The sequence below is a fragment of the Fringilla coelebs genome, assembly GCF_963513975.1.
Source record: "Fringilla coelebs genome assembly, chromosome: 7".
Lineage (NCBI taxonomy): Eukaryota > Metazoa > Chordata > Aves > Passeriformes > Fringillidae > Fringilla > Fringilla coelebs.
The window spans coordinates 3,903,595-3,931,397 of record NC_140035.1 but is presented as its reverse complement, the minus strand read 5'-3'; the positions used below and the strand labels follow the sequence as shown (position 1 = coordinate 3,931,397).

The following is a 27,803-nucleotide window of genomic DNA, read 5'->3' as shown; positions in this document are numbered from 1 at the left end:
ACTGGTGGTATCAGTGGACCTGACTGGACGTTCTGCACACTCCTAAAAGGACATTGGGTCCCCCCCAAAGTGCAGTTTCCTGTTGCTCAAAAAACACAGGCACGGTGTCGGTGATGATGGATCCCCCAATGAAGCACAGTTCAACTAAAGTGGGAGGATTTAGCAAAATGCATAAATTTCTTGTCTGCTACTGTCTGTAAGAGGCAGATCTTTACAGTGAGCCTAAGTCACAGCTGGCTTTTTCTGGAATGGTTTATGCTCTTGACCCTCCTCGGCTGTATAGCCAATAGGGAGTTGTCAGGCTACATGTGTTTTTAAACTTCTTTCAGCTAAATCAGAAATCCAAAAGCAAAATACAGCTCTCAGCAGTATCATGTGGAGTTGTGACACTCCCTGGAGGGCTGGGGTACATAAACCAATGAATGGATTACAATGAGGCATAAATGTAGTATTTTCATCCATGACAGATATAATCTCGAGCCTGTATTTTTCATGTTACTTAACTCTTTCAGAACATAATGTGTGACAGAAAATGTCTTATAATGCACATTGCAGTAAATATCAGTCAAGTATGCTTTATTGCTGAGCTCTACATGTTTCCAGAAGTTAACAGGCACAGCTGGGATATAAGCAATGGCAATGTTGTATATATTTCTTGAACATACAAAATACCTTGGCTCTCTTCTCCCCCACCCTCCACATTACATCCCCAGCTGTTCTGATCATGTCACACAGTGGATGAGTTTTTCCATCGTCAGCTTCTCCTAAAATGATAACCTTTATTCAGGCTTTCACCCTTCCCAAAATAAACAGCATTATCCATATTGTCATCACATTCAAGTTAGACTGTCGGAGTGTGGCATGGCATAATAGAAATGGAAGGTGGTAAACTGCCTGTTGGTAGCTACACCTCGCAGAAAAGTCTCAATTGATTTTAATATAAAATCATAGAATTATTTGCATTGGAAGGGACCTTAAAACTCATCTCATTCCACCCTTGCCATAGGCAGGAACACTGTCCTGTTGCTTCAAGCCACATCCAGCCTGTCCTTGGCCATTTCCAGGGATGGGGCATCCACAGATTCTCTGAGCAACCCATTCCAGTGCCTCACCATCCATGATCACTCTTGTCTGGCATGACAAAATTTGTACTTGATAAAGCAGCAAAAAACCAAAGAAATGTTATTTTATTTCAGATTAATTAGGAATTGGCCAGAGTGGACCTCCTAACCCGTACGTGAGAAGCAATAAGTGCAGCAAATGAAAGGGAATAGGAGTGGGGAAGGGGGTATCACAAGAGAAAACAAGCACGTAAACAAAACAGAAGTTAGCATTCCCAAAATTAAACACTAATGTGTTACAGAGAGAGAACAGCTACTTCCAAACATTTGGCAATTTCAGATATTATACTGTGTTGCATGAAGACAATGTTATTTCCTTTTAAACTGCCATTCCATTTAAACCAGCAAGCTGATGTGTGTACTTGAGGTCTGTATTTGGTAGGCATTTTTTCCCCTTTAGCATAAACCTTGTTGATTTAAAAAGTGAACAAAGATGAATCAGGTGGTAAATGTATTCATGTAATCATTTTCATTAATAAGCTGTTATAAATAATAGAGGGAAGGTTTTAAGTGTATAATTCTCTGTCGCACAATTGAGATTTTTCCACATCTTCAGCAGTAAGTTAATTAGAATCACCTGCATTTTCTTGGGCGGACACCAAATGGATTGCAAACAAAAACAGATTAAAATAGCTGTAGCTCATGGCATACAGATGACAAGATTCACAAAGAGGACAATCAGGCAATGAAAACCTCCTCTTTTTCAAACATTTTTTAAAGGAAATTCAGCTCTTGTGAGTCGCTGTAAAAAGATGTTTGTAAGTGTTTCGCTGAAAGACTAGAATGGCTTTGTTTCTGATCCCATGATGAGTGAAAGAAATGTTTAAGAAAGATCACTTTACAGAGAGATTCAGACTGAAATGTGATGACTGTGATTCAAGCCAAGCCAAAAATTACAGCTCAGAATTAAAGGGGATGGACGTGGCTTGGGAATCCATTTTCCCACATTCCTGAATCTCAATCATCCCAGCCAATGTTTAAAAGAAAATACAGTGGAAAGCAATGAGGTCACTTTGTTTAGCTGCAAGAAGTGGGACTAGCAGAATGGCAAAAGTATATATTGGGGGTAAGGGCAAAATTACAGTGAGCACGCTGCGTGTTCGACGGCTTCATTCAAAACAAATAGTCTCAAAGCTTGGTTTAGTTTCTTGTTACAGGCAGCCTCCTGAGGAAGTCTTGTTGTTCCTGGGGCTTTTAAACCATAAACTTCTTGAATGTCAAAGCACAGCACAATAGAGAAGACGACAGAGGCAGAGCAAAGCTTGATTTGGGCATTAAACAGCAGCCCTGCGTAGCAGTGAACTGTGTGCTCATTTAAATTACACTTGCTTTGTACTCTCACTGCCCTTATTTATTTGTGTGTAAATATCTAAGTGGAAATTCTACCATCGAGTGATATGAAACAGAATGAAGTATATCCTCCATCATATTCACTTGTTACTCATTCTCAGTATGTAATGCTCATATTCAGTGTTTTAATTGCTTCCATTAAACAGTTTCTATAGGGTCTTGAAAACAATAAGATCTTAGTCAAGCTTGTCTCTTTTCATTGCATCTTGGAGTTATTACTGCAAGAAAAAATGAGATTCTCTTTTTATGTAGGAATGCCCCTCATCTTCTTGATATTATTGCAGTCAAACATAGAATTATTTCTTTTCAGCTAATTTCCTAAAGAGATTCACCAAACCTCATGTCAGACACCTCCAATAGAGCTGTTTCATAGCCTTTTAAGAACTACTACAATATTCCCTCTCCTTTCTTTCCCTCACTATCTCTGCCTTTACTAAATTCCAAAGCAGTGTTGGATTTCTACTGATCATAGAAAACAGAAAATCTTTTTGATGCTACCTTGAATTCAGGCTTCCTGTCACAGGTCCTGCAGCTGGGCAGTGCTGGAAGGGAGTCCAGTACCTTGAAATCACATAAAATGTACAGATGAAGAGAGCATTTCTCTGTCCTCTCTTTAATAGGAAGCAACAAAGCTTTTGTTTTATGTTTCTTGTTATTTGCTCCGCTATCAAGTGCAGTGCTTTACTACAGATTCTGTTTGCAACCCATGAAGAGGTTCAATCTCATCCCTCCTTCTTTGATGCTCCTTTATAATCCAAGGCATTACATTAGTCCTGTTTTGTTGCATCACTGAGCTCAGAGATCAGCTCTTTATTTAAAGTAAACTTCAAGTCCTTTGTAGCCTAAATCCAGAGTGTTGGATGTACCTTGTGTTTCTCCATACTAAACTTGATTTTGCCAGACTTTAAGGTATTAGCTCAGATCTTCTGAAACTTTACCTGTCCTTGTCATTATTTAATATCTCCCTGACCTTTATGTCATCTGCTTATTTTGCCAAGGGAACTTTTTTCTCTCATTGTCCCATCTCTGATAGAGGTATTAGATGGCACTGGATGAGTGCCCTGCTCTCGAGAGCTGTGCCAGTTCTGACCTTGCTAACTGATATCTCCCATTAACTACCACATTTTGAGGTCTGTCACCGAGCCAGATTTTAATCCATGTAATATATGCCCTGTTAATTCTATAGAATGCAAGGGCTTTGATGAAAATGTCATGTGGTACTAAGTCAAAGGTGGCACGGAAAGCCAAACACATTTTTTCAACACCATTGCCTTCACCAACCAGACCTGTCAAATATTCTGGTCCATCAAAAAATGCAACAAGTTAGCTAGACAAAGCTCTGATTTCCATGAAACCATGCTGGTTGGGATTAATGATATTTTGTTATGAATTATTTGTTCATAGTGCCCAGAATTAATTATTTAAGGAGACTGTCTGTGACTGAGGTCAGTCTAGCCAGTCTCCAAGAACATTGCTCATATTGCTTTTACAATATCAGAATAACTCTTCAGCCTTAGTCATTTCCAAATATTTCTCTGTACTTTATTTCCAAATGTGAGGCACAAGCATATTGTGGCCACCAATGGAAATGGATGCTTTTTACAACAGTTGTTGTCTTTTTGTCCTTCAGATTGGCTTCCAGTATCATCCACTCTTTGACTTCCTAGGCCTGTTTAAGGTCTATCTGGTAGAATTATCTAACATGACATTTTTATGGAACTCATTTCCATGGTAGCCAGGTCCTCTCTCTGGAGAGGGGAATGGACCTGTTTCCCTATTAAATAATGATGTGTTGCTGATACGTTGCTGGGATGTTTTAAACCCCAAAAGTGTGAAAATCTGCTGTGAGAAGAACCAGAATGGGATAATTCTGGTGATCAAAACAGCAGCTTGGTCCCATCAGAGCAGAGCCAGCCCTAGTGCCATCCCCCAGAACTGCTCCACGAGCTTTGGGCATATACAGCCTCACCCTCTGGCACACCAAGAAGCAGGACAGGGACGTCAGCAACACTTTCTGGGGTGCAGGCCATATTTGCTTCATGGTATTCATCAATTTCACCTCTGATTTCCATGGCTTCAGACTAAAAAATCTTATTTTTGCTCAAACATCCACCTGAAACTCTGGGTTCATTTTGTCACCCTATGCAGATACACTGTTTTAATGTCAAATTTTAGTGTGTTAGGTTCATTCTTTGCTAGCCTTCATGATTTTCCTTCTACTGGAATATATATATTTGTCCTTTTGTTAAATTTTATATCTGTAGCACATTGTTTTTTGTTTTTCTCATCATATTATTTTGACATGGATGTATTTGCTGCATTCACTAATTTCTGCTTCTTTAAATGATTTCTTGCCTCACTTTTGTGCCCTTAGTAAACTTTAAAAAAAAAAAAATTATAAATCAGATATTTATGGTAAGATGCATATGAAAACACGAGGAAAGAATTATAGTTTTAGGGAGAACATACCCTGATAATGACCTCTTAAATATTTGTAAAGATGGCCCTGGGCATCTGAGCCCACAAAATAGTTTATAATACAACAGCTTGATTGCATAATGATACTTTAGTTTTAAAACGTATGATCTTTCTGTTTATGGGAAGGCATAATAGGCTCCTTTGAAATACAATAGTTTTGCCCTGAACATAACTGATTTTAAATGAAAGGACTAACTAAAGAATGCCTTTCTTCAAGTTTGTACTTCACTTTGTTGTTGAATCCAGCACGATGGTTTCTTTTACAAAACAGGCCTGGGGACCACACCTATTTCAGGATACATTAATTGTGAAAGTTCCCTGGGTTTCCATGCAGGAAGTTACCTAGTGCTGTTTTAAATTCTAAATCTTGTTAAAAACCAGAGAAATCTCTGTGCACCACTACCCCTTTCTCCCTGCACATAGAGAATTTCTTTTTGTATTCAGTTTGAAGGTATTATCAAATAGAGATTAAGATTAGACAGAATCAAGTGTCATTTGGGAGAGTTTTTTTTTCTATGCAACAGAAATGAGTGAGTGAGAACATTTAACTGCAGGCAGTTCATAAATCACCTGGACTACCTCAATCAATATTGAAATCTAGTATTTTAAAACATTTCTTGAATAAATATGTCACCTAAACTCTAATTTCCTTCTGTCTGTTAATATTTTGATGCAGCACCTGGTTCCAGCTCAAGCTGGTCTGAGATCTGACACTGGCCTGAATTCATTGTTACTTCTATTTTGGATAGGAGCGAGTGCAATAAATGTTTTAAAAAAATATTCTTCTAACATCTCCTGTGCAGTGCAGACTGTAACTTTCATTATTGCTCATGAATCTCAGCCAAGCCTGAGTCCAGTTGCCTTTTAACTTTCTCATCAGAAGCACCTGTGTATTTTTATTTTTTTTTAACTAAAATAGTTTAAAATTGCTATAGTTTGGCAGCTGAGCTGATGAGTTCTTGAGTAAGACCTTTTCCTACATTTCTTATACCATTACAAAATTTAGTGTGGAAATCATTATCGTGCTTTTGGCTATAATTTCTAATTGTGGGTCCATCCTGTTCTCAGGTTCCTCATTAAAACAAACAGAAACAGAGTTGGAGACTGGAATATAAAGCAAATACTTGTTCTCCTTTAGGGCAAAATCCAGTGATTTTTTCCCTGATAAACCCCACTACAAAACACAAGAAGGTCATCTTATAGTGAACTAAAGTTGACTTTATTATAACAAATATCTTTTCCTGAAAGTTTCTTTGCCACTATCCTTAAACTCCAGCACCAGATAGGAAACTGGGCAAGGCTTTTGTTTCATCTTGTTCCCTAAGTATTTATAGCCTGCCGTGAAGAAACACTTACAGCAGTGCAGTGATGTTTTTATTCTTGACAGAGGTGCCCTTAAAAGTGAATTTGCTTAGAAAATTGTTCATAGAATCAGGATATAAGAACTAGGAAATATATTTTTCTCTCTCTTTCTCTGCCCTTCTCCTTTGTGCCTAACTGGATTTCCAAAATAAGTTGTTAGCAATCCAGCTAAGATAATGTGGTCATGAAAAGGATGTCCAAATCCACCAATTTGCATTGGTTTGGTTTGGCTTAACTTTCAAAGTTCTTGGAGCAGAAAGTTGATGGCACGTGAATGTTATAATCAGCTTTAATTTTTTTTTTCTTTTTTTTTTTTCCTCTGCCATATTGTATAGTGCCCAAATAAAATGCTAATCAAATTTCATTTCTGGACCAAAATTAATTTATTAACAATAATAATGCTCATGTGTACTCCAGACCGTATTGCAAGATGTAATAGCCACCAATTTACAACACAGCTTGTTAATTTTCACTTGATCTGGGTGATTTATGCAGGTTCCAAATTGATGCTCTTAATGTGAGACTATTTCACCCAAAGTGACACGGATTGTTTTCACTTCCATATAACCAATGAGGTTAAGAACAGAACTGAGTTAGATCCAAACAAAAGTTAACATTCTGTCTGGTGGCTTGCCTGTTTGTTAGTTTGATTTATTTTTCCTTTTTAATTTCTGGTTTAGACTTCAATTTACATGATGCAATTCTTAATCCTCTGCCACAAGAGTCCCACAATCCTATGTTGGGAGTTAGTCTTTCACTCTGCCCTTACTAAAATAAAATTAAACTCTTCAGATTTAAGTTAGAATTGCATTACTTAAACATTTCAGTAATTTCCATTTGCTCATATGTCATATATCCAGCAGATGGACAATTTCCAAGATTTCTTGATTACTAAATCCTTTTTGATTTCTCTTAAACAAACTTTTTCTTTATCCCTCTGTAACCAAAGGGGAGATCTTTCTGAAATGAAGCATCACTCTCAGTATTATGTTACAGGACACCCACAGGTGCAGGGTAGAAAACTATCTAGTAAAACACACAGAGAAGCACAGATTAATTATTAATCATCAGAATAAGAAATAATTATTAATGTCTAAAATAATTTTTTTAATGCACACCAAATCAGGATATTCGTGGCAGCATAGACATAAAATGAGAAATGTATTTTGTAAAGAGACAAAACAAACATGTAAACACACAAAAAATTTTATTTGGTGTCAGTCTTCATCAAAAGGAAAGGTATGTTTTTTCAAATATTTCTAGTTTGGAGGAAAAATGCCTCCAAAGACTTGAATCACTGGCCATGGCACTTGTGTGCCAAGAAATGGTGCAAGTGTCAACAAAGACTTGAACCTCAACTTCAACTGTTATCACAGCTGGGCTTCTGAGTTTTTCCACTTGTTTTTACTCCTTCCTATACTTTCAGATTTCCTTTTCCCCCCACCTCAAATTGGAAAACTATTGCCCCTAGATACGTTGTCAGGGAGTGTTTCTTGAAAATTTTTGGGTTTGACAAATTAGCATTTTCCAGGAGAAAAGCTTTCTCTGAAACTGCTTGCCAAAACCTAATTAAAACTTGTGTTCCGAGGGATAAGTAGCCTTTAAAAAAACCTGGTTTGTGTAGCTTCTCTTGGCTTCTTTTGTACTTGCAAGTTTTAAATGTGGAAATGACAATGTATGTTTCAATGTTTGATTTTTAAGCACGCAGGTTGGGTCAGTGTTGCACTGTAGTGAATTCTCCTGGAAAAGGAGAGCAGTTCCCATGTGCTTTGAAACCCTACAGCTATGCAACAGGGGCTGGAAGTGCTATTTTAAACACTCATATCAACAGAGCTTGCTGTAGGAGATAATATGTCACAAAAGGGAGTATGACATCTAGTTTCACCTAGAAGATAAACCTTGAGTAGATATGCAGGGAGAAACAAGGACTGTCGGGTTGTCCTTGAAAAGAATGGCCTATATCAATGAAGAAAAGAACTCCAGGTCATATGCTACTTGGGATATTTAATTTAATCCTCAAACCTGTCTGAACCACGATGAAGAATATAGTAGAGAATGGTAGTTGTGTGGAGTCTCACACGTGTCATGATTCCGGGCTGGGCACCTCAGTGATTTATTTTCAGAAAGGTCACAGCCTCAGAAACTCATGTCTGGAAGCCCAGAGCCCAGACAGAGAAGTTTCCTGGCACAATTGATGCAAACATCCAACGTTGGAGCAGGGCTGGCACGGCACCGTGCCCGTCCCAGCGAGCACCAGAGCCAATTACCCCTGGCTTTCCTGCCACACTCAAAGCCCCTTGCAGAGCCGTATTCTGCTGACAGAATTACAAGATAATTACAGCTAGGTGTTTTGTATTCACTTAAGTTAATCTCCCACTTTTATTTTTCATTGCTGCTTTAATCAGCGAGGAGGCACTTCAGTTGTTGTCAGGTGGATTATTTCTCAGTCGCTCGCCGCGCTGCTCTTCTTCGTACTTGCGAGGGTGCTTCTGCCTTCCTGACAGACGTACAAAGAAAAATACTTCTATGATCTGAAATGAAATATGTGTTTCTTTTTCAGGTCTAGATGTTGATGGAATATACAGAGTTAGCGGCAATCTGGCAACAATACAGAAGTTACGATTTGTTGTCAATCAGGGTAAGTGATTCCTCCACCCTGGTAATGTTTTGTTTAGTACTTAACTGTCTCAGATGACAGTATTTCAGAATCTGCTATACATTAGTGGCATAGAATGATGAGCCCTGTTTTGGAAAAGAGAGGAAAGGGAAGGTAGAAAGATATTGCACAGAGGGAAATGTCAGCTAGGAGAGAGGAGAAAAGAGCAGAGTAAGCAGAGGAAAATAGTAGTTAAACTTGAGATGAGAAACAAACAACAAACAAATCTAAAAATACGGGAGGAAATGGAGACGTGAAATAAGGTGGCAAAAAGCAAAGCATATGTAGAAACCAAGGAATCAAAGTGAGGGGGAAAGAAAAAGATTAAAAGGAAAAATAGCAGATTGTTTGGATGTTGAAAGTTAAACAAAACCAAAAGTAGAGCAGGGATCCAAAGGAAACCAGTGAAAGAGAAAAAGGTGCTGAAAAGAACTTAAAAGGAAAGACTAAAAGTGGAGTACTGGCTCTGCCAAAGTCAGTGGAAGATTTACCACTGATTTTGAAAACACAAAGGTTTGACCCCAGAAAATGAAAGAGAAAAGTTGAATATTTTGGGGACCTGCTAACTAGATTTAGAACCATCCTGTATGTATTTACTGAACATATTTCCACAGATTCTGTGTATAATAAACATATTTCCACAAATACAACAGCATGCTTTTCACTGACGTGAAGAAATCTAACATTGATCAGCAGATCCTGTTACAGGTGTGGAAGCTGATATGGAGAGCTAATAAGGATGAATGACAAATACATTTATCTCCAAATGGTTTACTACTCTTACCAAAGACTAACTCTCCCCACATTTAAAAACCTAGGAAATATCGTCAATGATAGTGAACCTCATGATCCTACTTAACAAGAAAATAGAATCAAGTTTCTCAGAAATTAGGAAAAATACCAAATCTTAAATTGCATTAAAGACCTCATGCACTTTTGAATGAATCAAGTATAAATGTAAAGCTGCTGCAACATTTTGTCCTACATTTTTATGATCTTTTTATAAGTTACCTGGGGACTATTACCAGAACTGCTAAATATTGTGTATTCTGTGTGAGGGTGATAGCTGTTGGAGAACAACTCCCTCAATTAGCTTGATACTATACATAAACTTAGAGTTTTGACTCAGATATTCTCATGAAATTGAGAGATAGGAGAGATGTAAAAATATTCCCACCTTCAAGCCTCCATTTAGATCTCTAGGGAAAGTTTCAAGGGATCAGTAGGTGTTTGCCACCTCCTCAGCTGCTCCAGATTAGTCTCGTCTTCAGCTGAAAATGGAGGGTGAGCTCTGGTTTATGAGGAATCGGTATTTATGCCAGTAAATTCAGCAAAACAGAATAAATCATCATTTACCAATCAGCCTCACAGTTTTGATTCATTACTTAGGCTCTCTTAAATTTATAGTTGTTGGGTATTTGTGTGTCAATAATGAAGCCTGCCTTGGCTTTCAGATGACTGTAAGCTGTATTTTGTTTGGAGACACATAGGCAAAAATGGGATTTTCTATCCTTCTACACTGCCTGAGCTCTTTGCTCAGGGAAAAACTGTGCCATAAAAATAATGGTCCTGTCTATCATGTCTCGTGGCATCCAAAGGTTAACATACTTGAGGTTAACATTACTGCTCAAGTTTTCACCTAAAACAGATGGGCTGATACTGTAAAGCTAGACAGAAGTCTAAGCTGGCTTTTTGCAGCAGAGGGGGACCAGACACCTTTTCCTTCTGGTTTATACTACTGTGAAAAATGAAAATATAATGGTGGAGTCAATAGTACCTTAAAGCCACTCTGGCACTGGTTACTTAAGGCATGTGCAAAAAAATCTGCCTACTGAGTGACCACTGGAAATTCAAAGAAAACTAATGCCCCTGGAGAGCTATGTCATCATCTTATCAGGTATGATAATCACTGTTTCCTATGTTATACTTTATTGCTAAAACTAGGGCATTCATGTGTTTTATGTCACAGTGGAGTGGATTTTGGATGGGCAGTGATAATATCTATGCAAACCTCCTCTGCACAACTTTTAAAATCCAGTCTATAAAAAGTTTCAGGTCTGTACTCAGGTTTTTCCTCAGGTGAATGCATGCAGAAATGCTGATTTAGGTAAATCCTAATGTCACCTACAAACCCAGGGGCAACCCCAACACCACGTGAGAGAAATGGAAGACCTGAGCAGTGTAGCTCCCAAAGAATAATCCAGAAATTTTAAATCATGGCATTCAAGAAGGAGCACAGACACATAGGATAGCCAGCCACTGTTTCAACAGTGCAAATAAATTCCTTTTCTTGGGCTAAGTAGGAGCCTGCAGGCAGGAAAGAACCCACTGAGTCATGGTGTACCTGGAAAATACTAAGGGGAAAGGGGAGAACAGGATTTATTTGTGTTGTGCTTGGGTGAGCATTCTCCTTCCAGTGTGTCCCAGAGCCTGGTGCTCCCTGTCAATTAGGTGCTGAGGTCAGCAGCACTTTCAGATGGCTTCATGAAGGGAAAAAGTTACCAGGAAAACTACTGTGTGCTCCCCACCTTCTTTTTTCCCATTCTCTTGAAGCTCTGCGGTGGGATGATGGTCAATAACTCACTATCCACACATCCCCATTCCTCAGAAATTATTGTGACCTCCTCAGGTCAATCCCTCTACCTTCATTTTTTGGTAGTTAACAGTGGGAAAGAAGTATTTATACATAAAATTTTACCATAGCTATTTTTTTTTTAATTTTAGTTAAAGCTTAATTTAATTATAAATGCAAACAAATGTTCTGACAAAGCCTATTTGCATTGCAGAGATTGACTGCAATCAGTTCTTCTACAGGCCAAATACTCATTGGGCTCTTTCTTCCTGCTTACTTTGCCATTGTGTTACACCTACATTTAGGGGATATAAATAATATGTATCACACTGAGGATTATAGAAGGCACTCGAGGCTGGCTGCCATATCAAAGTATTTTTTTTATTAGAATAATCATTAATTAGAATATAGCAAAGCTTTATTTGGCTCCTTTTCCTATACTGTTAATGTCATCCGCAGCATCAAAAATTAAATGAGAAAACTGGTGAATATGAAAGGAAAAGAAACTAACAGTTGACAGCTTTATCATTAAAGAAGAAATAAGAACAGTAAAATATAAAAAGACTCTTGAAATTCTAGATTTTTGGGGATGAAAAGGGGTTTGCAATGAAAAAAACCCCAAACCTGGTATCTTTTTAAATTTTCTGAATATACTTTATGTTTTGGTCTCATTTCTTGAGGTAGGCAGCTCCTGAAGAGGGCTTTGGCCTTGCCAACACGAGCAGCAGCAGAACAAACTACCTTATTTACGTTATCCCTCTCACAGAGTTTTCTTTTTCCTATAAAAGTCTATTGATATCACACCTTTTTTGCTTCTGTGCAACAGGATTATCTTTTATCTATGATTTATTTTCCCATTAAGAGCTGAAAAGATCAGTTGATCATAAGAGGACTGGGCTATAACATCTCTCAGCACTTTCGAAACTCTAAGTCATCATTTTTCAAATCACTGAATCAAGGCAGGAGAAGCTGCTTGTACCAAACTGACATCAGGAAATTTGTACTTTTCTTAGTCTATAAGAACTGAAAAATTTGGGGTTTAGAAACAGAGTCACCAGGCAGCCAATATTTTTGGCTGAGCACCTACAGTAAAGACATCTATGACAGCTGGAGATATTAGACAGAGATACCTATTCCTCTTATGATTTCCATATTATTGGTCAAGTCTAAAAGTTGAAATGCTAAACAAAAAACCCCAAAACAAACCAGAAACAGACAAGGTACTTGGAGGATTCTGCTATTTTACACAAAGTCTAGTAAGTTTAATACTTTACATGTATTTATAAGGAGATTCTTTTCATTCACACCTGTAGGAAAAGTGATAAAATAACATTTATGGGTCTGTTGAGCCATGCAAGGTGTGCTGGCAGTCCCAGGGTGTGAGGTACTGCTGAAAAGATCCCTTGTTCTGGCCCAAACCCCCGGGGAAGGTCTGATGTGGCCCAGGTGGGGCTGCTCAGAGCCATTGGGCACCACTAGCAGAACGTGAGGATGGGGGGAGGTGGTTTTCAACAGCAAAACACGGCAGGGATGGGGCAAAAAGTGCCTGAAAAAGAAAAACAAGAACAAGGGAAGACTTCTCATCTATCAGAATTTGTGAGTAAAAGTGAATTTTTCTTTGCTTTGGTTGAAGCCATTGTGCTGATTAGAGAAGTCCAGAATGGTTTGGATTGGAAGGGACCTTGGAGCTCCTCTCTTTCCACCACCCTGTCCCTGGAAGGAATTCCTTTCACCTGGCCAGGTTGCTCCAAACCCCATCTGGCCCCGTGCATGGGTGTGTGACACACATTTATAAGGACATTTTTCAGTGTTTTATAAACATGAGGATGTTCTTTGTGCTAAGCCAGGTTCCTTGTCCTGCTTCCACACACCTCTCCTATCAATCCTCAATTAACTCCATGCTGAGGACCAGGGACACCAGGGTGAGGAGCTGGAACCTTCCTTCTTTATGTCCCCTGTGCTAATCTGCTCAGTAGCTGGAAAGGAATTCACTTTCTATGGCTGCCAATCAAGCAATTTTCATGATTACTAAATTAACTTAAAAAAAAATAGAGCTATAAAGAGTTCATAGCTCGTTTCTGAAACACTAGGATTCTATCCCAAATGCATACATGTTCAGGGAAGCTAACCATGGAAATACAGATTTCAGTACTTATTGGTTCATTCAGCAAGGGTTGGTTCATGCATAATACAAGAGGGTTCCTAATTGTCTTTATATCCAAAGCTTTGTTTGGAAAATGCTGGGTGTTTGCTGTGCAGATGACCTTTGCATCTCTTTATTTCATTAGGAATACCTTGTGTGTTAAATGCAAGGCACCACAGACCATCCAAAGGTCAATGATTGTGTTTTTACAGCTCTGTTACTCTGCTTATGTACCAAAGCAGGGGCAAATATAGGAATTTTTACAGAGGCTAACTATTATGCTATTGCAGACAAGATGTATTTCTTGTGGAACATGGAGAAGGAGAGCCAAAGATATCCAAATATTCCTACACTGATGGGGGAAAAAGTTAATTTAATCTACTTCTTCCATTACCTCGCAGTAAAAAAAAAGTGCTTGGACAAAAAAAAGAATTAAAATATTTATGTTGTTTCTTCTATAAGAGTTTAGCAGGATATGATTCAGTTTAAGAAAAAAAAAATTAAGAGTAAAGTTTGAACCAGAAATACGTGAACTGATTGTGAATATTTATTAACTAAATAATTTAATAATAAAGAAAATGCCTACTTGATTAATTGTTACAGAGTAAAAATTACAATAAAACTGTCTTGATCAGTGCTTTGCAGAAGCACCATTACTGTCTGTGCAGTTGTTTAACAAGGATTTAATTGGAAAGATAAGTGAATGCACATTTAAAAGTATTGTTAATTTGCTTTATAATCACCCCATCCTTCACAGTATTGACAGCACCAGGCACAAACCCCTTTCTCTTTTACAAGTATTATTTTCCATATGTGCACAATAAATTCTGAAGCAGTAATTGGAAATTTTATGGATTTCAACATACCTAGTGTTTTGAGTTTATAGGTGCCATATCCCTTCTCTAAAGGTTGTTCATAGGTGGCATTTTAGCTAAAATCAACGTTTTTTTATTACCCATATCCTTTTTTGGAGGTTGTGGTGTGGTAGCTTGTTGGATTTTAGGGTTTGCTTTTTTTTATTTTGTTTTGCTTTCTTTCCTAAGAAATATCTAGTTCCAATTTACTTTTCCTCTCCATTTGAAATATCAACAAAATCTTCGCTTCGACATAATTTTTGATTTAATAAACAACAGCCGTCAGAAACAGTAATCTTCAATATGTTTATATTCCATCTGCACTTATATTTATTGTTCTAAAATGACTCAGATTGATCTAATTGACAAGTAAGAGCTCTGACCATATGAGCAGCTAAGGATGATACCTTTAACCAGCAGGATTCTTCAACCTCACTGACACGTTCTTTATCAATGAACCGGGAGAGAAGAGGGACAAATATTCGGGATTTTTAAAATTTAATTATTTATTTTTTTTTAATGTTGCTGATTCTGTGAGCTTGCTGGGACCATATGTCTGTGTGAGCTGGGCTATCAGGAACCAGAGTGGTTTCCTGGCTGGCTCTGCCTCAGCGGGCACAGCCCGTGCAGCAGGCACGAGACTGGAGCTGCCTCTGAAACAGAGCCTCCAGGTCAGCACAAATGGGCTGGGTGATTGTGAAGGAAGCACTTGGGAGGGGAGAAAAGAAGGGGAGAAGAGAGGGAGGAGGCAGCTGGGTGGAAAAAAAAGAGAGAGATGCGTCTTATTTTCGCAGCTTTATTTCTTTAAAATAAGAAAAAAAAAAAAAAGGGGGCATAAAAATCATTAATAAAAACACCCACTCAAACCAACAACAACAAAAAGTCTCACCCCAAACCAACAAAGCTTCCCATTCAAAAATACCTATATATTTCCATTGACCCCAATATATCCATTTTAAAGGCAGGCAGGGACCCTGATCCTCCCCCTAACAAAGGTTCCACGGGCACAGGAGGGCAGGTCCTCTCTCAGCTGCCAGCAACCAGAGAGCAGCTACAGACAAGGAGGGCCAAGAGGATTGTCATGGGCTTCATTTTAAAATTGCAGCAAGGATCACTGGATGAAAGGGGGGAAATAAAGAGGAGTGGTTTTCTCTTGCAGTCACTTTCCTTTTGGTTTGTTGTTTCCTAATTTCTTGTGTGCATACCTTGATGAGATTTCCCTTTATATCTCGCTATTTCATATCTTTTTAGATGTTTTTGGTTTCTGATTTCGTTTTTCAGGCATATATGAGTATCCCTAAAAACACATGAGTGTGCCTTGGAGGGGGGCTAACCTTAAAGCCACCCTCCAGCCTTGGTGATGTTCCTGGTGTGATCAAGCACAGCACAGGCAGCAGAGTCTTCCTCATGTCTGCCAGCAGCTATTCATGTGACCAGTCTCACTGAGAAACCAGTAAGAGTGATCCAAAGTTCACGATGGAAATATCAGGCTCAAACTGGGTTACTTGCTAGCTGAGAACCAAAATGTCTTGAAAGCCTTGAGTCAAAAATAGTTTTTTCTTTCTCTTTCACACTTCCCAGGCAAGCACAGAAAATAAAATGGACTGAAGCAATTTTCAAAAATAATTATAAAACAGCTTGCTTCTGGGTTAAGACCTGCATATGCCAAGCTGTAGCCAAGAATTTCATTTTTTAATTTTTTTTTCCAAGAATTAAAACTCTGACAACAGAATACTTTAATTGAGCCCACAGTACTTGGTGAATCAATTAATATGTGCATGTTACTCATGTGGGTTCTTCTTTTTCTCTTTCTGTTTGTTTTAAGCTACAGAAAATTTATTATTATTTATTATTCAAAGTGAAGTGTGTTTTCCACATCTTCCTCTTCTCTTTCCAGAGGGGAAGGGGGGAAACCATAGTACTTCCAAAAATGACTTGTAAATATAAGTCAGGTACAAAATCTAATGGAAATATGAATTTTTGCAATGAATGTTTCAAATTATTTTGTAAATAATGCATGTAGGTATGTATATGCACATTATATATATATATATATAATGCATATAGTAAAATTGGATAGAGCTTGAATGTTGATGTATTTCCAATACAACTGTTTTGTGTTCGGTGTGGAGGAAAAAAAAAAGGCAGACACAAAAATATTCAGAATTCTTAGTTGCCCAATCTGCAGCTCTGTAAAATTTCTCTTACGAGTGGTATTGTCATGTTTTCCTTTTCATGTGCTGAATAAGCCAGTGGAACGGGGCAGAAGAGGCAGCAGGCTGGGTTGGTGTGGTCAGCCACAAGCATACCATGGATTTTATGGCATGTATTGTATGAAGAAGCATTTCAAACATGCCTTTTATTCCTTTCCTACCCGCAGCACTATTTGCGTTACAATAGCGTCTTGCTTAGTAACACTTCGAGGAGTTGAAGAGCTTCTTGATAACCCCTCAAGGAGTGTTATTTAGTTGCTGAGAAGGGCTGGAGGTTTGCAGGCTGCACGGAGGGATTGCCTTTTTTTGGGGGATGCTCATCGTTGTCATGGGTGACTCTTTGTTTGGGTTTGTTGTTCCGATGGAAGCGCTACAGGAAATGCCATTCCGCAGAGCTCCAGAAAAGCGAGGAAAGGGAATAAGTCATTGACTTATTGGTGGAAGTATTAACAGGGCAGCTTTCTACCTGTGATTTTTAGGGTGATGGGATCATTTCCTGAGTGTGGGGGTTGCCTGGCTCATTTGTAGATAAACTGAACCAAGAGTCAAAGGTATTTTGCGTGGGATGTTTGTGCTTTGAGGAGATGGACACCCTGGAGAACTAATCTGCAGAGCTCCTACTTAAAATTGGTCATGCTCAGTGTCTTACAAGACTCTGGTGTGGCCTAAAATTTAGGGTGGTTTCCTCCTCTGTGGTAAATATCTGTAATTCTATGGTTTGTGTGTAAAAGTGGCTAACAAACGCGAGCCTGCAACAAAAAAGGGTGGTGTTATATATGGATGCACACTGCATGATATTCTGCAGGGTGGCATGGGATGAGAAATTGTTGCACCAGAGAGTTTGGCTTTATCATGGTATTTGTGGTGTTCTCTGTGTTGAGAACTGGGGAAACCATAATGTTGTGGTAGGGGCAGCTGTTGTGAGGAGCGAATGGTTTTTTGGTTGAAGGAGACTTTGGTAATGCATTTAAGTGTTGAACTGCATTGGTTAAGAGTGATGGGATCCAAAATTGAAAACACTTAAATGTAAAAACTCAGGGAGGCAAAAAAAAAAAAAAAAAAGGAAAAGGAAAAAATCTAAAGTATAACTTCTCTGAAAATTGGAAACTTTTATGAGGACACCTATGTTCTTATATAGACTGTCTCATTTGTGCTTGCATATTTCCTAGAATTAAATTACTGCTAAAAATATAACACTGTTCTTAAGAAATTTTCAAGTGCTCACAACATCCTTTTTTTACGGATTTAGAGTTGAATATTCCTGTCTTCTTTCCTTTTTCTTTTTTTCTTTCTTTTTTTTTTTTTTTTGTTATTGTGTAAAAATTCAGTGGAATTTCTTGCATGAGCAAATTATCAGAGTCCTGGAAAGCATCTTCCCTTAATACATTCTTGGGGCATTTTGGTGTTGATACAGTTACTTAATCACTGTTATTTAGTGCCACTTGAGAGGATGCTGAGTGTCAGAGCAACTCTCAGCAGGAGAGTTGTGTCCTTGGAGATTGGGTGCTAGAAGCTGGGTGAGATGTCTTAAAGAATTTTAGAAGCCTGTATTTAGAGGAACGATTAATTGTTCTTGACAACACCATTGGCTTTTTCATTTTAAAAAAATTAAAATCCCATCATATATAGGTGCATAAAAATATTGCATACATCTTTGGTGGGAAAACCTTTTCGAAGGGAGAAGCTTTAAAATATAAAGTGTCACAAACTATTGTCCTGAATTAGCACACATCATAAATGCAAATGTAAAGAAAGAGACATTGCTTCTACCTTCTCTTCCAAGTCTTGATTTACACTTCAGATTTATTATTTTGGGGATTATTAAACATATTAATTTAAACATTTGGAGAGGTAGTCACACTGTATTTTAATTTCGAAGCTATGCATGATACCAGAGTCTTAAAAGTGAGAATGTAGCACAGCTCTCACTTGGGTTTTCAGCTCTCACCCGAATGTTAACACCATTCAGCCTGTACCACGCCTGTTGTCAGTACAAGTAACAGGGATTGTTCAGATCTCTCGAGATCAAAGGTCCCATTTCCCAACTCTACTGTAACAATCCCAGCCTAATCAAAGCCCTTCACATGGACAAACACCTCGGGGTGAGTTGGGAGAGTGATGCCTTTTGAAATCATCCTGTGAATCCATGGCTCCAATTTCAACGCATTGTCTCTTCTTTGTGTAATTACTGTTATTATTTATACAACATAGCATGGCCAAATTTTGAAATAGTCAGGGTATGGGGAGTTGAATATAATGGAATAAATATTTTATACTATTTTTCCCCTTCTTCTTCAGAGCCAGTGTCCAATTCTGCTAGTTTATATTCCTTTTCTGTGTCCCTTTTTGCACACTTTTCCCCCTGTTACCAGCTGACACAACGTGGGAGACTTGGCTCATCCATGGCTTGCACCTGGGCTGACACTGGGACACACATGGGTAGGAGATATTTTGGGGTGACAGTAGCCTGGAGTTAGGTTATGCCAAAATACTGACATAAACCTCAGCAGAATCTAAGTATGGCATTCCTCACCTCTCCCTGGCTAAATAAAGGTGATAATAAAAGGCATCTTTAACCTGAATTTTGCAGGTTTGCATGATTTACCACAATTTGCTATAGCTGTTTCCATCACACTTTTAAATCCCATGATTTATAAAGACTGGATTGGGGTAGACTGTTAGAAAGTGGGGGGAAAAAAAAAATCTCTTGCCAGAGAATAAGATGGAGTGCTTTGCTGGATTTGTACATCTTGTAGTACACCAAAGAGAGATCTCCTTTTCTCATAGTCTTCTTTTTTTTTTCATTTTTCTTTTTTTTTTTTCTTCTTTCTTTTCCTGGTGTAATCAGATAATTAAAAAACAAACAAACAGGGATTTCAAAACATATTGCCATCAACCAACATTATGTGCTTATGATACAGAAGATTGAGAACGACTTAATTAAGTAGATAGCAGCAGTGAAGAGAAGATGGATGCAAGGAGGGAGGAGATTATTTGCTTTTGGAGGAACTTCCTTTGGCTGGCATCGGGTGCCTTTCTAGAGACAGGCCATTGATGGAAAAGGAAAATCCAGGAGGAAAATTGCAAGGAGATTGCATCACTGCAGAGCTAAAAGCTGTGCCTTGCTGTAAGAAAAGTTTAGCTGCCTGCTCAGTGTTTTGTTCCAGGATAATGTTGACATCAGCTGAGGAGATGGGATAACGAGTTTCAAATAAGTAGGAAATCAGTACATAGCATCTGAATAAATTTAGGTGGAGCTGCATGATGTCAGACTTGAGATCTGTAAGGGTGGGATGGAATCGATTCTGTCTAGAAAACAAGGTGTGCACTTGGGAGGGGAAAGTGGAGTTGTGAAAGTGTGAGGACATCTGAGCTGAAGGGGGATAACAAAAAGACACCCACACTGCTAAAAAGCTGGCTTCTGGTAAATGTATAATGCTAAAAGGACTTCTGATATCATCTGCTGAGTTTGAGGAAAGAAAACTTTTGTTTTGCTGTTCTTAATGCTTTGCGTATATGAAGATGCTGCAGCAACTTAGAGATACGTATTTTTGAATCAGAGCCACATGATAAAGCACCCAAACATAATGCAAATAATTGCAAACTGATGTATCCAGCATTTTATTTTTTTTTTTAAGAATAAATAATTTAGCTTTACACACGGGCAATCCTTGCTAAAAATTGGAAATCAGAAGTCTTCTCTTTGAATGTATTTTATTTTGTTAATGGATTCGCTCATGTGAAAGGCATCTAATTGTATAATGTATTATTAGTCATTTTCTTTGGCATGCTATTAACTTTAAATAATTCTAATATTTAACATTTTATAACATGCACAACAAAGTTCTATCTCCTGCAGAGGAAAAAAACATGCATTAATAAAAAAAAATTCATGGCTCTTTCTACTGTGTATGTTGCGATACATATTTGAGCAGAAAAATGGAAAATTGAAGTATAAAGCAACAAAGCTTGTTAGCATATAAAGAATATACATTGTAATATGCTGTGGTCTTGTAAATACAAGAGCTGGGATATAATTCAGTACAATTAACTTATTTTAAGATTGATTCAGATATAAAGTGTGATAGGATACAACTGAGTGCATCTACTTGATGTCTGCTCGGTGATGGCTGGGCTGGAGTGTATAAAATGGTGATTAATGCCTGCTAATGGAAGTGGTCTCCACCACAAGTTGTGAGCACTGGGGTTGTGGCTGGCTATGAAAACCACACAGAGCAACACTGATAATCTCCAGTAAATCCCCAAGTTTTCCTGTGCTGGAAATAAGATGACAGGTCACATTAGAAATTTTCTCTTTATGCTGTTTTGTTTTTTCTTTTTTTTTTCCTTTTGTTTTAGTAGGTCAGATCTTGTTTCTGTGTGTTGTGGAAGTATTATGGGAATGAGCAGTGTCTAAGCTGCTTAACAAATGCACACTTTCCCCACACCAATCTGTTTTCTGGGGACAGCCAGGCTAGTGCTGTACAGCATCCTCTCGGTTGGGTGCTATTAATGTTAATAAAATGCACTTAGCACTTAACATCTCGGGATCTCAAAAGAGCTTGCAAAGCAGCATCATTATCTTTACATTACGGGTACGGAAAATGAAGGATAGGGAGAGTGAAAGATTTGCCCAAGTTTCCATGGTAAATCAGTGACAGAGCCAGGAGCAGAGCCAAAATCTGCTGATTTATAGTCGGTCTCCTATGTAGTGTGCCGTGCCATTTCACCAAACTCCATTTGCCAAGTCCCTACTGTGTACAGAGACTGCGGATAAGGCTGCAGTCACCCTCTGAAATGTGGATTTGGGGCTCTGGATAACGCAAAGCCAAATTAGGTCTTCAAATGTGGGTCTCCCCTGTGATGTTTCTCCAAGCGCAGGGCCACCTGTGCCATAGACAGCAGGGCAAAGACGCGTGAATAATTGATATTCCTCTGTGCTAGGGCTGCAAAGTAAAGGGACCCAGTCCTTGAGGACCCCCAGGTGTGCTCAACGTGGGAATGAGCTCCTGGTCTGCATTCCTGTGGCTGCAGGGATGTGTTGCCACGCATCGTGTTTGGCATGACTAAGCCTCACGGAGCTGTGTGCATTTTGTGAGTGTTTTGCAGTCGGTTTTGGAAATGACTCCATCCAGATAATATATGAGCAGATATGTATGTTGAAGGGCTTGTGCTAACATCTCTGTGAGATACCAAAATATTGCTAGCTGTGTTTGGTAAGTAGGAAAATGAGGAGCTGAGCAACATGCCTACAGAAGTTTGTGATGATTCAGGGATACAAACCAAGTCTCCTTGTTTCAAACCTCTGCCCTAGCCCCAGGGTCACCCTCCTTTTTACCTCCCTTAGGAGGTAAAATATGGATCAAAAGCCAAAAAGAGCCAGCTATCTTCCTGACAGACTGGATCACAGGAGAAAGCATGCAGCCAAGGGATGGGTTTGGTCATTTGGTCACCTACCCTTGTAGGTGAGGATCCTTCTCCCAGGAGTGAAACAGCCCTGCAGTTTCCCCTCACACTTTTATGCCTCTGTTTACAGTAATTCCATCAATTGTGAATTTTAATGACAGGGATTCAGTTCTTTGGTGTGTTTGCATGTATGTACCTGTGTTTCAAGAGATCTCCCTCAGACAAGCAAATGTGCATAGTAAACAAGGCAACAAGGAATCATTAAAGCGAAGGGAAGAGGAAAATGCAATGCCTCCCAGCTCTCTGATCACCTTCCTGGGACTCCTGCTGGGGCAGATCCTGCCTGCTGAGAAGCTATGAGCTGGAGACCTCTAATTTTCAGATTTAACATAATCCAAGGCACTGAATTACCTACAAGGGGGCCCTTCCCTCTGCTGAGCCCCTGTGCTGCCCTGCACTGCTCAGTCCCACCCATGGTACAGGCAGCATTTATCCTTAGCTTTCCTTCTTCCTGCTGCATAACCAGTTTTATCCACCTCTGGTCCACCTTGGCCAGGTCTGAATTTACTGAGGAGCTGCCTGCAGTTCCCATAGGATCATGGAATATCCTGAGCTGGAGGGACCCACAAGAATCATCAAATCTAACTTCTCACCCTGCAGTTCACTGCAAAGGTGCTGCAGTCCAGGCACCTACTTACTGCCTTCCCACTACTTTACTGAGGATTTGGGGTCTTGCCTATGGAGATGAGGCCACATCATGCCACGATTTGACATCAATACGAGTTTGTTTGTTCTCTAAGAGGCATTCTGGCTGCAGACTTGGTGAATAGGTGTGGGTGAGTCTGAACTCAGCTTGGCCGTTCGCAGCCCCACAAATCTGTCCGTGTCTGCACACATCTTGTTGGGTTAAGGTTTCTTTTCCCCTCACCCTATGTGAAAATGGGCCCTAAAAAATCTAAGTTATTCTTTCTCTCTCATCCTGGTGAGTGGTATCAGAGTGTTTTCAAAGACTTCAGGTTTGCAGTGGAGCTCGTACTGCTGTGTGATTTTGTTTGGCTGTGTTGTTGAAGACGAAGAATTTAGGTTGGGCTTTGTACGAAAAAAGCTAATGCAAGGTGGACAACTTTATTATAAATCCCTATGCATTTCAAAGCCTCAGTTGGAAGAGAAAGCAAGATAGCAGGAACCACAAACATGGGCTGGATTATTTCTTGTTAAGCAAATGTAATACTGTGAAAGATTGACAGCACGGGAAACTGGAGTCCTCCATTTATCCCCACTTCATTCCTAATATCTGGCTTCAACAGCAGATTGTAACCATAGAAAGGCTATAGACTCTGGGTGAAATGGCACTCCCTTTTGGATCCAGTTTTATAAAAGAAAACAATTATTCACAGAATGCGTGTCTTTATTCTTTATTGCACATTTCAAAGTCCCCATGAATACTCATTTGCATGTGACAGCTAATGCTGCATCTTGTATTGGCCAGTAAGAGGCATGATTGCACTAAATTGGAAGCAGCAGGCACAGGTTTTCTTTTAAGGATGGGGGTGGGGGTAGCCATCCACTCGTACTGTTCTCAAGTCTTCAGTCAAAACGGTTTTAGAACAGTTGCAAGTCTAGTTACTGGGATAATAAATCCCAAATTAACTGAATATGCAGATTTCACTTCCATTAGGTTACACTCTTTATCTTTTGTTAACAACCCCAACTTTTTAAAGCAGTGGAGAAGTGGGGAATTGAAAATACCGAACTGGTACTCCAGGAGTGAAAAAGAAGGACAGTAAAAACTGTTGTTGTTATAATTTCTTTTCCCCTCTCTTTCTTTTTATAATATAAGCCCAGATAAATATATTCACTCACCCTGCATAATTTTTTCCAAATGATCTTGTTATGTGACTGACACACGGGATAGCAGAACCCCAGCAATGCAGAGAGGCTGCTGCCAGCGTTGCTTACAACAAAATTCTATGTACACAGCAGCCACAGAAAACATTTATTTGGTAGCACATTCCTTTTTGCTTTAGAAATGCATGCAGCTTCGACTCAGGAGCACGGGGAGATAGCGAGATAAATACTCCTGTGGCTCCTGTGTAATCTCTTTGAAAATTATCTGGAATATAATGGGGACAAAAGCAGCTCCTTGAAAACTACCCGAAACTCACTCTTTTTTTAAATGCAATCTCGCAGCATAATCAGAGAGCAGAGAGCAGCTAGGAGCGAGGAGATTAACGAAAACACCTTGAAAAGGTTTAGTACAGAACACAGTGTATTGTGACTATTCCTTTCTAAAAAGTTCAAATTGAAAGTTGCTGCTTTTTCTTTTCTTTTTTTTTTTTTTTTATTCCCCTCCTTTTCCCCGACAGCTCCAGGCTGTCACACTTTTCATTTGAAAGCCCTGAAATGCATAGGAATTGTAGCTAGAACATCAGAAAGTTATCATGCATGCAGTTTAACAACGAGATTACCTACACTACGGGGTTTTTTCCCAGCAAGAAAACTATGTAAAATCATTGCATTCCAAGGAACAGACAGGACTTACTTTATAAGATGGATTTCAAAAGATCTGGAGGCTTCTGTTCCTTATAAAACTACGCCAAAGACTATTTAAGTGGCCAGTAATATAAACATTATGCTACTAACACTGAACAGTTTATCACATAAATATAATTGTCTTCTTTTAGAAGAATAATAAAAGCCGAATCCATATGTTACACATTATTTAAAATTGTTTTCTGCAAGATGTATTAATCCCAGCGAAGAAGCAATTCTTCTGCTATAGAAGTAGAACAGCAGTTTTATTTTATTACATTGTCATTGTTTAATTTGTTTGTTCCCGGTAGTAGTTTCACAGATTTTTATGAACTGTTACTTTTATGGAAAGTCAAGTTACAAGTGATGGACGCTGTTTGCTTGCAGGAACAGAAAGGTCATGAAGGTAGATAATGTATTTATTTATTTACTTACTGTACTCCACCTTTTTTTTTTTTTAATCCCTCAATTCTTAGCAGAAGCTAAAATAACTTGTGGTTTTTAGACCCAGGAGGCACATATTTTGATATTGCTCCTCAGAAGCACTGTTAGCTCTGCAGTCTATTCAAATTTGGGAGTAGAATTTAAAGCTCGGATAAACAACGTTTGGTAGCAATGGCTGTGCAGAGCTTACAGTTTATCTTTAGAGAAATGTGATCTTGCAGCTAAATGTCATTTTGCCTATTTGTTTTTATGAATTTGAGCTGAACACTTGAGCAGAAACTTGTCTGCTAAAAAAAATAGGTCCACTCAGGACTAAATTATTTTCCATTGATTAAAAAATAACTTATTTTTTTTCTAGATAGTGTAAGGCTTAATTTTGAATTCTTCTGTTCTAGAATTTAAAGTTATTAACTGTCATGTGCAAACCTGAACTCTAGATTACTCACAGTGTAGCCTAATGACAAGATGAGACTTTAAATAACTTTAAGACAAAAAGCAGCTCTTGAAAATTGACTGTTTAAAAGCAATGTGGAAAAAGGGCTTAAGCTGCTGAAATATTTTGGGCATGTTCACATCTGTAAATGAGGCTGAAATATCTGGCCTATTTAAACAGAAACAAGTCTAAAAATATTTTCTTTAAAGAAATCAATTTTATCAGCCTCACCAATAAAACAGTGTTTGTAAGGCACCTAACAAACTAAATGTAAAAGAAATACATAATGCCAAATTTCTGAATTATTAAAATTATAATACAAATCAAAATCAAAGTAGAAGAAAAATATTAAAAATAATTCTTTTTTGTTTCATAGTTAACTCATCATTATCAAATATGCAAAATACGAGAGAGGCTTTCTGACCTCAGAAACTTAATAGTTGGTTGCAAGAGCTGAAAGAAATTTCTCTGTGCTAGAAAATGCACACTGTCTGCCTGCTTTTAGCCAGAGTCTTCCTCAGCTGGAATACCACCAGCTTCATTATTTGCTGTCCATATCCCAATAGGAAGTACAGTGCCATGGCTTGTTCAAATCATGGTCAGATCCTACCAACAGTTATTATCAGAATTTTATTTCTTTTTTTTTTAATGGGTTGTGGTTTGAACAGTGCTTTTGACTGAAGTTAGTCACCAGCAGTGCTCAATCTCATGTTCTCTCTGTGCTGCTTCACTTTTAATCAGTCCAGTTTTGATTAAGACATTTTACCTATGTAAAGCAAATAACCACATCCCTTTTTTTCCCCTTTTTTCCTCTGTTAATCTTACTATACTTTCTTCAAAAGCATAATGTGATATGAATTAATAGATACACATTTGTCTAGACAAAAAAATCTGTGTTTAAATAGTTGCTAACTCTGGATATTGGAGACAATGTTGTCTCTTTGGGGTCTCTGGTGTCAGTTCTTCTCTTTGTGCCTCTGTTTCTCACTGCACCTTTTGTCTGCATTAACTGCTTCGATCACAAACTTTTTCCTCACTCTCACAATGTGCTTTTATAATGCCTGATGCAATGGAGAAAGGATCTGATGAGGGCATCTTGTCACTCCTGTGGTTATAATAATCCAGATGGTGATACCACCACCAAAAGTATAATAATAAAAATAATAATAGCAATAATAATAAACTACCAACAACGACAGAAACCAATAATAATCATCATTATGTTATTTTTCCTATGAGCATTCACAGCCCTGGCTGTAAAATCTTCCTCTTCCAAAGTCTATAAAAACTCAGTAAAAGTTTTAATCAGGGAGGCTTTAAGAATGTATTTATTTATTTAGATTTTTCTTATTAAGGAAAAGAATAGTGATTGTCGGCTGCAGTTTTAGAACTAACAATATGAGTTTCAACATGGCCATGAAAAATCTAACTCATTGTCTCACATTATCATATATATTGGCCTAGACATATATGTGTGAGGTTTCTTGTTTGTTTTGGTGTTTTTGCTGTCAAGGAAATTACAGCAACACATTTTTATTTCCTTTGTCTTTTTGACAGAGTGGGATACACTCGGGTCAAATGTTGAACTCCATTTTATATTATAAATACATTTTAGATTAGGACATACTTTTTGCATATGTAAGCAAGATTATTGGGAGCTGTTCCGGTCACTCTTCAGCCTGAGTAGTTGTTGACACTTCATTAAAGAATATCTGGGATGTTTTAAACCCAGATTGGTTCAGTGACCCAGTTTCTGGCTCGTGGAGGTGCAATCCAGGGGACAGTGACTCACAGCTCAAAATGAGTGGGTCGGGCTGGGCAAGGGCTTTTTTAGCAGGCATTGAGCACCAACTTGTCCATCACTGTGCTGAAACCACCCAAACAGCTGCCCGAGACTGGGAACTGGAATTGTCTCCTTCTTAACCATCCCATCCCCGAGGAATAAATAGACCCTACGTGGGAGCTGGGAAGGATAACACAGTGGTGGAGCAGCACGGGCAGAAAATAATATGGGCTGGAGCTGGAAAGAGTCTGTGTGGAGAGACTTTCCATCAGTAGGTGTAGGAAAACCATTTCTGGGGGTGAGAAGCAGGAAGGTGCTGCCTCGTTGGATGCTCCATGGAGCCAGGGAGGAAGAGGAGCTGAGCAGGGCACGGGAGTACCCAGGAGATTTTGTAAATAATCCCAGCTCTGCTGCTTCTGGAGAGTCCAACAGTGGGGACATTCCTCTGCTGAGCTT

General features: G+C 38.7%; 1 protein-coding gene across 1 annotated transcript in view; it reads left to right on the top strand.

Moving 5' to 3' along the window:
* Positions 1-27,803, top strand: part of ARHGAP15 (Rho GTPase activating protein 15) — a 302,702-nt gene that overhangs the window by 192,533 nt on the left and 82,366 nt on the right. Inside the window, exon 10 of the mRNA XM_084209803.1 lies at positions 8,872-8,949. Coding sequence (XP_084065929.1) covers positions 8,872-8,949 — 78 coding nt within the window. The remainder of the gene's footprint in view (positions 1-8,871; positions 8,950-27,803) is intronic.